The sequence below is a fragment of the Rhinoderma darwinii genome, chromosome 9, assembly GCF_050947455.1.
Source record: "Rhinoderma darwinii isolate aRhiDar2 chromosome 9, aRhiDar2.hap1, whole genome shotgun sequence".
NCBI classification, from domain to species: domain Eukaryota; kingdom Metazoa; phylum Chordata; class Amphibia; order Anura; family Rhinodermatidae; genus Rhinoderma; species Rhinoderma darwinii.
In genome coordinates this window covers 79,835,697-79,847,034 of record NC_134695.1, presented here as the reverse complement: position 1 = coordinate 79,847,034, position 11,338 = coordinate 79,835,697, and the positions used below count along the sequence as shown (strand labels likewise).

Below are 11,338 nucleotides of genomic sequence, written 5' to 3'. Positions count from 1 at the left end.
CTTGTATACAGTGATATGGAGCATGCTGGTATAACCTGGGTATCTTCTGTATATAATTATATATGTACAGCTGGTATAAGTTATACATCTTCTTGTATATAGTGATATGGAGCATGCTGGTATAACCTGGGTATCTCCTGTATATAATTATATATGTACAGCTGGTATAAGTTATACATCTTCCTGTATATAGTGATATGGACCATGCTGGTATAACCTGGGTATCTTCTGTATATAATTATATATGTACTGCTGGTATAAGTTATACATCTTCCTGTATATAGTGATATGGAGCATGCTGGTATAACCTGGGTATCTTCTGTATATAATTATATATGTACAGCTGGTATAAGTTATACATCTTCTTGTATACAGTGATATGGAGCATGCTGGTATAACCTGGGTATCTTCTGTATATAATTATATATGTACAGCTGGTATAAGTTATACATCTTCTTGTATATAATGATATGGAGCATGCTGGTATAACCTGGGGATCTTCTGTATATAATTATATATGTACAGCTGGTATAAGTTATACATCTTCTTGTATATAGTGATATGGAGCATGCTGGTGTAACCTGGGTATCTTCTGTATATAATTATATATGTACAGCTGGTATAAGTTATACATCTTCTTGTATATAATGATATGGAGCATGCTGGTATAACCTGGGGATCTTCTGTATATAATTATATATGTACAGCTGGTATAAGTTATACATCTTCCTGTATATAGTGATATGGAGCATGCTGGTATAACCTGGGTATCTCCTGTATATAATTATATATGTACGGCTGGTATAAGTTATACATCTTCTTGTATATAGTGATATGGAGCATGCTGGTATAACCTGGGTATCTTCTGTATATAATTATATATGTAGAGCTGGTATAAGTTATACATCTTCTTGTATATAGTGATATGGAGCATGCTGGTATAACCTGGGTATCTTCTGTATATAATTATACATGTACAGCTGGTATAAGTTATACATCTTCCTGTATATAGTGATATGGAGCATGCTGGTATAACCCGGGTATCTTCTGTATATAATTATATATGTACAGCTGGTATAAGTTATACATCTTCTTGTATACAGTGATATGGAGCATGCTGGTATAACCTGGGTATCTTCTGTATATAATTATATATGTACAGCTGGTATAAGTTATACATCTTCTTGTATATAGTGATATGGAGCATGCTGGTATAACCCGGGTATCTTCTGTATATAATTATATATGTACAGCTGGTATAAGTTATACATCTTCTTGTATACAGTGATATGGAGCATACTGGTGTAACCTGGGTATCTTCTGTATATAATTATATATGTACAGCTGGTATAAGTTATACATCTTCTTGTATATAGTGATATGGAGCATGCTGGTATAACCTGGGTATCTTCTGTATATAATTATATATGTACAGCTGGTATAAGTTATACATCTTCTTGTATATAGTGATATGGATCATGCTGGTATAACCTGGGTATCTTCTGTATATAATTATATATGTACGGCTGGTATAAGTTGTACATCTTGTATATAGTGATATGGATCATGCTGGTATAACCTGGGTATCTTCTGTATATAATTATATATGTACGGCTGGTATAAGTTATACATCTTCTTGTATATAGTGATATGGATCATGCTGGTATAACCTGGGTATCTTCTGTATATAATTATATATGTACAGCTGGTATAAGTTCTACATCTTCTTGTATATAGTGATATGGATCATGCTGGTATAACCTGGGTATCTTCTGTATATAATTATATATGTACAGCAGGTATAAGTTATACATCTTCTTGTATATAGGGATATGGATCATGCTGGTATAACCTGGGTATCTTCTGTATATAATTACATATGTACAGCAGGTATAAGTTATACATCTTCTTGTATATAGTGATATGGAGCATGCTGGTATAACCTGGGTATCTTCTGTATATAATTATATATGTACAGCTGGTATAAGTTATACATCTTCTTGTATATAGTGATATGGATCATGCTGGTATAACCTGGGTATCTTCTGTATATAATTATATATGTACGGCTGGTATAAGTTATACATCTTCTTGTATATAGTGATATGGAGCATGCTGGTATAACCTGGGTATCTTCTGTATATAATTATATATGTACAGCTGGTATAAGTTATACATCTTCCTGTATATAGTGATATGGAGCATGCTGGTATAACCTGGGCATCCTCTGTATATGATTATATATGTATAGCTGGTATAAGTTATACATCTTCTTGTATATAGTGATATGGAGCATGCTGGTATAACCTGGGTATCTTCTGTATATAATTATATATGTACAGCTGGTATAAGGTATACATCTTCTTGTATATAGTGATATGGAGCATGCCGGTATAACCTGGGTATCTTCTGTATATAATTATATTTGTACGGCTGGTATAAGTTATACATCTTCTTGTATATAGTGATATGGAGCATGCTGGTATAACCTGGGTATCTTCTGTATATAATTATATATGTACAGCTGGTATAAGTTATACATCTTCTTGTATATAGTGATATGGAGCACGCCGGTATAACCTGGGTATCTTCTGTATATAATTATATATGTACGGCTGGTATAAGTTATACATCTTCTTGTATATAGTGATATGGAGCATGCTGGTATAACCTGGGTATCTACTGTATATAATTATATATGTACAGCTGGTATAAGTTATACATCTTCTTGTATATAGTGATATGGAGCATGCTGGTATAACCTGGGTATCTTCTGTATATAATTATATATGTACAGCAGGTATAAGTTATACATCTTCTTGTATATAGGGATATGGATCATGCTGGTATAACCTGGGTATCTTCTGTATATAATTATATATGTACAGCAGGTATAAGTTATACATCTTCTTGTATATAGTGATATGGAGCATGCTGGTATAACCTGGGTATCTTCTGTATATAATTATATATGTACAGCTGGTATAAGTTATACATCTTCTTGTATATAGTGATATGGAGCATGCTGGTATAACCTGGGTATCTTCTGTATATAATTATATATGTACAGCTGGTATAAGGTATACATCTTCTTGTATATAGTGATATGGAGCATGCTGGTATAACCTGGGTATCTACTGTATATAATTATATATGTACAGCTGGTATAAGTTATACATCTTCTTGTATATAGTGATATGGAGCATGCTGGTATAACCTGGGTATCTTCTGTATATAATTATATATGTACAGCAGGTATAAGTTATACATCTTCTTGTATATAGGGATATGGATCATGCTGGTATAACCTGGGTATCTTCTGTATATAATTATATATGTACAGCAGGTATAAGTTATACATCTTCTTGTATATAGTGATATGGAGCATGCTGGTATAACCTGGGTATCTTCTGTATATAATTATATATGTACAGCTGGTATAAGTTATACATCTTCTTGTATATAGTGATATGGAGCATGCTGGTATAACCTGGGTATCTTCTGTATATAATTATATATGTACAGCTGGTATAAGGTATACATCTTCTTGTATATAGTGATATGGAGCATGCTGGTATAACCTGGGTATCTTCTGTATATAATTATATATGTACAGCTGGTATAAGTTATACATCTTCTTGTATATAGTGATATGGAGCACGCCGGTATAACCTGGGTATCTTCTGTATATAATTATATATGTACGGCTGGTATAAGTTATACATCTTCTTGTATATAGTGATATGGAGCATGCTGGTATAACCTGGGTATCTACTGTATATAATTATATATGTAGAGCTGGTATAAGTTATACATCTTCCTGTATATAGTGATATGGAGCATGCTGGTATAACCTGGGTATCTTCTGTATATAATTATATATGTACAGGTGGTATATGTTATACATCTTCTTGTATATAGTGATATGGAGCATGCTGGTATAACCTGGGTATCTCCTGTATATAATTATATAGGTACAGCTGGTATAAGTTATACATCTTCCTGTATATAGTGATATGGAGCATGCTGGTATAACCTGGGTATCTTCTGTATATAATTATATATGAATAGCCGGTATAAGTTATACATCTTCTTGTATATAGTGATATGGAGCATGCTGGTATAACCTGGGTATCTCCTGTATATAATTATATATGTACAGCTGGTATAAGTTATACATCTTCTTGTATATAGTGATATGGAGCATGCTGGTATAACCTGGGTATCTTCTGTATATAATTATATATGTACAGCTGGTATAAGTTACACATCTTCTTGTATATAGTGATATGGAGCATGCTGGTATAAACTGGGTCTCTTCTGTATATACATACGCACGTCAGTCCTCTAGCTGTGCCCTCGTTCAGTGATGGGTAGATCTATTTTCCAGAGAAGAGATGAAGGGGTTAATCCCCGTAGTCTGATATATATATATATATAGTCATGGTGGAGATGTCGGGGGTTTATGACGAGTCTCATCGGGTGGGGGGCCTCATTCTTTGAGGGTTTTACGGATATGTCTTTGTTATGGGGGCACTGGCTTTAGTATGGGGGGGGCTTTGACACAATTATGGGGGCACTGGCTCTAGTATGGGGGGGCTTTGATACAATTATGGGGGCACTGGCTCTAGTATGGGGGGGGGGCTTTGATACAATTATGGGGGCACTGGATCTAGTATGGAGGGGGGCTTTGATACAATTATGGGGGCACTGGCTCTGGTATGGGGGGGGGGGCTTTGACACCATTATGGGGGCACTTGCTCTGGTATGGGGGGGGGGGGCTGTGACACCATTATGGGGGCACTTTGACACCATTATGGGGGCACTGGCTCTGGTATGGGGGGGGCTTTGACACAATTGTGGGGGCACTGGCTCTGGTATGGGGGGGGGGGCTTTGACACAATGGGGGCACTGGATCTAGTATGGGGGGGGCTTTGACAATTATGGGGGCACTGGCTCTAGTATGGGGGGGGGGCTTTGACACAATTATGGGGGCACTGGCTCTGGTATGGGGGGGGGGGCTTTGACACCATTATGGGGGCACTTGCTCTGGTATGGGGGGGGGGGGCTTTGACACCATTATGGGGGCACTGGCTCTGGTATGGGGGGGGCTTTGATACAATTATGGGGGCACTGGCTCTGGTATGGGGGGGGGGGCTTTGACACAATGGGGGCACTGGATCTAGTATGGGGGGGGCTTTGACAATTATGGGGGCACTGGCTCTAGTATGGGGGGGGGGGCTTTGACACAATTATGGGGGCACTGGCTCTGGTATGGGGGGGGGGCTTTGACACCATTATGGGGGCACTTGCTCTGGTATGGGGGGGGGGGGCTTTGACACCATTATGGGGGCACTGGCTCTGGTATGGGGGGGGCTTTGATACAATTATGGGGGCACTGGCTCTAGTATGGGGGGGGGGGGCTTTGACACAATTGTGGGGGCACTGTGGCTGTCAGGGCCATCGTTATAATGAGACAAAGAGAAGAACATAAACTACAAAAAAGGTGTTTATTGTATAAAGCAGAGTATAACTTCTAGGGTTTTCATGTAATAACTTATATTTCCGCTTCGTTTCCTCCGATAAATAAATCTACATTTCCCCGGCTTTTTTTTTTCCATTTTTTTTTATTTCTTAAACAATCAAGAGAATCAAACACTGATAATAAAAGAAGCTCAATCGTCCTAAAGGAACCGAAGCAACGAATTATACAAAAACAGTTCAGCTAATCCCGCTGGTCGTGCCGCGGTGGGTGACGCAGACGATGCGCCGGGCGGCGGCGGCTCCTCCGCTGGTCCAATTATAATAAACGCAAAAACGATATTCTCTCAAAGAAAACGCAAATAGATTTCTTAAAGGAAAAACTTAATTTAAGTCACTTTTATTCTACAGTTAAGACATTAGTTACAGTAGAACGTTCCGGACGCAGCCCGCGGGGTTAAATACTGAGACGCCGGCGTTCTGCGATACGCAATTAACCGTTGAGGTGCCGGTCGTATCTTTTTGTACTGTAATAAGCGAGGAATAGCGACCGCTACCATGGGGGAAAATGACCAAGAACGGACTGCGACCGCCACCTCGCCACGCGGCTGACCCCTCACAACGCTGCCCCCTGCTGGACAACAGGAACCAGAGGTTCATCCCGAGCAGCCGCCATCTTTAGGGTTATGGTCACACGCCTAGCAAAAAACGTCTGAAAATACAGCGCTGTTTAAGGGGAGCCGGCTCCTGATTTTCAGCCGTTTTTAGAGCTGTTTTTCTATTGAGTCAATGAAAAACGGCCCCGGATGTGACCGGCACTTTTTTCGTGGACGGTTTTTTACGCTGTTTTTGAAAATGGCCGCGTAAAAAAAATGCCCCGTCGGAACAGAACGCAGGTTTTCCTATTGAAATCAATGGGAAGGTGTTTGGGAGGCGTTCTGCTTCCGATTTTTTGCCCGAAAATAAGCCGTGCGCACACACCCTCATTGAGCTGACCGGCAGCTTGGAGACGCGGTGGCAGCCATTTTGTCCAGGATCATGGGTTTCCTTGGTCTACAAGTTGTAGATCTAAACCTCCGGAAAATTGCGCCAAGATCACCCCTGTGAACAGTCTCCTTATCTAGGATGTTCCATGTCCCGCTGCTTAGTTTAGGGGGGGCCAAATAATGGAAACCGGGCGCAGGTAATCGCCGCAGCGGAGGGACCAACAATAATAGTGACATTCCATTAATCCGGCATCTAAAAATCCGGACAGTGACTCCGAGGAGACGGGCGGTGGTGAGACCTCGGTGGTGAGACCTCGGTGGTGAGCGCCTGTTCTGGGCTCCTGATGTCGGATTAACAGAAATTTTTAGGGTTACACGATTATTATCAGGGATTTAGTCGCACGGCGGCGTGATATGGCGGTCGGGGGGCGGCGATGACTAAGGCACAATATGGAAATATTCACATCTATCTCATATATACAGAGTAGTCCGGTGCGCAGGCCGCAGTGTTCATACACGTCTAGTGTTCATTCCAGTGTCAGGGACCTTATTAGATTGTAAGCTCTGGCGGCAAGATCCACAATCAGCAATAAATAAACTACCTGGGGTCAGTGTGGAGACTTTTACGCTGTGCGGCCATCTTTGTGCCCCGGTCATGTGACTGTTTAGCGACAACCAAGTCCAAGTTTTTTTGCAAATGTATCATCGACGTAACGTGGAAACTTTTCTTGTTTGAGGGGGAGTCGTGGGGTTAACGCCTCCTCCATCATGGCGGCTCTTCTGTGCCGGACGAGTTGTAGCTGGTCTGGGGAGGAGGGGTTTCTAGCCATACAGGGACAACTATTGGCACTACAAGTACCAGCAGCCCCTGCAGCTCTAGGAGTGTCCGCAGTGATGACATCATCAGTACCGCAGGCCACTGCACAGAATATCCCAGCACATGTACCGTCTGTGACCGCCGCGTCTCCTCGTCCGCTCTACAATCACTTCCTGAGCAAACAATGACGTTATCGCAACGAGTCCCTGACCGCAGGGGGCGGGGCGTCCGGCTCAAAGGAATCGTATGGACAAGACGCTGATGTCCCAGACCAGGTGACCACGTAGGATGGCGGCAGCGGAGGTCTCTAATACTGATGGCGCCAAATGCCAGACACCAGGACGGCTCGTCCAGTGTTATATAAGTAAAGCGTCTGCGGGGTACACCAAATCTCTCATCACAACGCAAACCGCCATGTTACCATAGCAACCAATCACCGCGCTGGGTAAGACATGAAAGCGGAGCTGTGATTGGTTGCTTTGGTAACAGGGACGGTGTCTGGTACTTTTGATAAATGAGGAATCCGGCTTCATTTTCCTTCCATTCAAGATGTCTGCTTGCTGTCAGTGAATGGGAGCACACTGAGGCAGCTCCATATTCATGTGCGCTCCTTACTCAGAGCCACCAGGTGCGGTTTCAGGGGCTCTCATTACTCCGGGGACCGCCGCTGTATACGTTTTCTTGGAACTTTTCTAGCAGTCGCTTTATCAGTCACAATGTATCGACTTGCAGATTGTATCGCGGTCACGTGACCGGTGGAGTAGCGATTAATGGCGGCAAAGAACCAGATCCAAACATGGCGGCTTAATTTCTGCCCAGAAATCCCTTACAATGAGGATTGGGATCGGCTGTTGTAAAGGGTTTAATGGTCATAAATCATCACTGGACACCAGCGTCACGTCCTCACTGCCAGGAGGTTCTGCAGCAGCTACCGGTACGTGAGGGAGCGCGGCTCAGACCATCCCCCATCACAGAAATGTCTGCCGGCAGCGTCCTGGCCAATACAGGTTAAGTGCTAATTCTCAGCGCCGCAGCGTCCCGGGGATGAGCGGCGACCGGACAATAAATAATAATTGGGGGAAGAAGCAGAAAACGATCTCCCACGCGCTGGTGAAATGTATTGTAGAGCCGGCGCCCCCTCAGATCTGTACACGGGGTCCGTGTCCTCCATCAGGCGGCGGTTCCTCACAGCTCGGTGACATGCATGGGGTAGCTGGCCGGGTGCGGGGGTGGAATGTTCACGCTGATGCGTCTGATGTGGCAGCCGTGGCACAGGAGGTGTCCCTGCAGCGGGTAACAGCGGTGCCCCTCCTCATCGTTCAGCTGCAGGTGACAGTCCTAAACACAGGAGATAAAGGGTTAAAAGAATCGACATTGCGGCACCCGTGACCTTACACTCAGGAGGCGCCTGTCACAATAATTCAGGCTCGTCGTCCACAGAGCTTGCACTCTAATCCTCTCCACCCCAGGGATCAATATTCAGTCTATAGGGTCTCCGCATGTTCCAGTAATTACCGCCCTACGAAACCGTACGCAGCTCGGCTGCAAATTACAGAATATTTTCAATGTGTTTTTTTTTTCCCGCTTGGCACAACAGAAGCGACTCCCGGCGCAAACATTTCTATATAACGGGGGCAGGGCCGAGCTCAGGCTGCCGCACCGCCGCGCACCAGCATTGACAGGTCTCATGTACGTGGTGGGCGGCTGCCCTGTAACTCTGGCCACAACCCGGGGCTAAAAACGCTTCTCCAAACGAGGCAGCGCTGTCATTACACAAGGCCCATTATGATCGTCAGACCGCTCGCCAGGTTCTCCTTAAAGGGCCAGTCCTATGTAAATACCGATTCTTCACAGTATAATGAGAAGTTCTGCAACTTTCTGATATCTGGTATTTTAATAATTTCTCCCCGTTTTCAAAGTCTGTGCTTGCTGTCAGTGGCTGGGAACATTCCCGTTTACATTTAAAGGCTGAAACCCCATCCGGCCCTAATTTTCTTACAGCTGAAGGTTTGTTACAATGTATACAGTGTAGATGATACTGCAGCAAAACAAATCCGTCCTGGACTTCAGGCTGATTAGACTCTGATCTACACTGATACACTGTAACAAGTCCTCAGCTGTGTAAGCTGGGCTTTAATTTCAGCCTCTAAATATAAAATCGCATTGACTGACAGTAAAACGAAAACGTTGAGGAATTAATAAATCTCCCCTTCTGTGTTTTAAGTGGAGTTGTTGTTGTTTTTTCTGGAAATTGAAAGTAGAATTGTGATTGGTTGTTCTTTTCCGTCGATTAGGAAGTTGCAGAACTTTTCATTATAGACGATGCAGTTTATTTACAGAAGACGGGACACCGGCCCTTTAATGAGACCGCTGATCGCAGGGAGTGGAGGAGCCGCCTGCTGGCTCCGCCCACAACTCACGCTGCAGAAAATACAAACTTTACTGGGGGACAAGCAGAACAACGAAGGCGCAAGGGGCGGAGTCTTACCTCACAGTGATAGCACTCCACGTGGTAATCCTTATCCATAGAAACCACTCGGATCGTTTCCTCGGAGCCCTGGAGGAGAAGAGAGAAAGCAGGTGAATAGAGTCTCCCCCTCCCCCTGCAGGGGGCGGAGTCAGTCATGATAATTACAACTTCACAGACCCCTCCCCCAGACCGGATGTCACGGCACTCGGGAGGAACAGTTCCTGATTCTTGTGGTCAGTGAATGGAAACATTGATGCTAAAAACAAAACACCCTGATCTATATTCCTGCTCTCTGTGTCCACAAAGTTTGTTACAATGTATCAGAGATGTGTGTTGCTGTTTACCTCAGAGAATGGTCTACTCTGGAAACATTGTAACATACCCTCAGCTGTAAGACGTAGTCTGGATACAAACAAGAATGTTTCCACTCACTGACAGCAAGCACTGATATGGAAATGGTGAGGAAAGCGAGCGTTTCTCTTTATAATCAGATCATCGGTGGTGCGGCGGGGTCGTTACCTGCGCGGGGAGGATCGGCTGGTTGCACGAGGCACATTTAGGTGCAAAAACTCTGAAAGACAAAACAAGAAGAATAATTACAAGTCTGATCTAGAGGAGCAGAAAGGGTTAACACGAGCGCCAAATGTGCGGCACAGCCATCCAGCGCACAGCGGGCGGCCGCTCCCCCTCCCCCACAGGCAGCGCGGCTCTCACGTGTGGTAATCTTTGACACAATAGATGTTGTTCTCCACGTCCACCGTGAAGGGGACGCCGTCCAGACACTTGTTGCAGACCACGCAGCGGAAGCAGCCCGGATGGTAGGACTTCCCCAGAGCCTGTAAAATCTGAAAGACAAGAACGGAGATCAGCGGTGACGGGCGGCCTCCAGCCAGGGAGCCGGTCGCTGCTGCAGTCACCTCCATCATGGACGCCTAAATCCAGGTTCAAACATCAGCAGAGCAGCAGGACGGTCTCTGCGCCATTCTTTACTACTACGGCGACTAGACCGAAAAACCGCAGCGATTCGTGTTACTACGATGGGCACATTCTCATTAAAGATACTGGTGTGGAAACGGTCGGATCAATGACTCGCGACGCAGCAGAGACCCCAACACAACGACGGAGGTGGCGCTGGTGGAAGACGTCGCCAGACACCATCATGACGCAGGCGGGGGAGGGGCAGAACTCCGGTCCTCCAGCGGAATGTGAAGTCTGAACCTGTACGAGTCGGCACATAGACGCAAATACCTCACGTGTGGACGGGAGCGGACGAAACGCGGACGCCGGTGTGCCGGAGCAGAGACATCACCAGAGAAGGAGACATCACCAGAGCAGGAGACACGATCACACCCCTCCCCCTCACATGTAACTGACACAAATGCTACCAATATGGCGGCAGATGCCGGGATCACCGGTGTAAAAATGGCCGCCATAATAGAAAAATGACAAGTAGCGACTCTGGGGCCGCTCGTTATTATGAGCGCAGCTCCGGGGACGCTCGTTATTATGAGCGCAGCTCTGGCCACGTTGTTATTATGAGCGCAGCTCCGGGGACGCTCGTTATTATGAGCGCAGCTCTGGCCA

General features: G+C 44.5%; 1 protein-coding gene across 2 annotated transcripts in view; it reads right to left on the bottom strand.

Moving 5' to 3' along the window:
• Positions 1-5,493: 5,493 nt before the first annotated feature.
• Positions 5,494-11,338, bottom strand: part of WTIP (WT1 interacting protein) — a 61,409-nt gene continuing 55,564 nt past the window's right edge. For both annotated transcript variants that reach the window (XM_075838276.1, XM_075838275.1), the window contains exons 5-8: positions 10,469-10,599; positions 10,274-10,325; positions 9,773-9,841; positions 5,494-8,622 (exon numbers count right to left, since the gene is read on the bottom strand). In XM_075838276.1, coding sequence (XP_075694391.1) covers positions 8,470-8,622; positions 9,773-9,841; positions 10,274-10,325; positions 10,469-10,599 — 405 coding nt within the window. In that variant the 3' untranslated portion in view covers positions 5,494-8,469. The remainder of the gene's footprint in view (positions 8,623-9,772; positions 9,842-10,273; positions 10,326-10,468; positions 10,600-11,338) is intronic.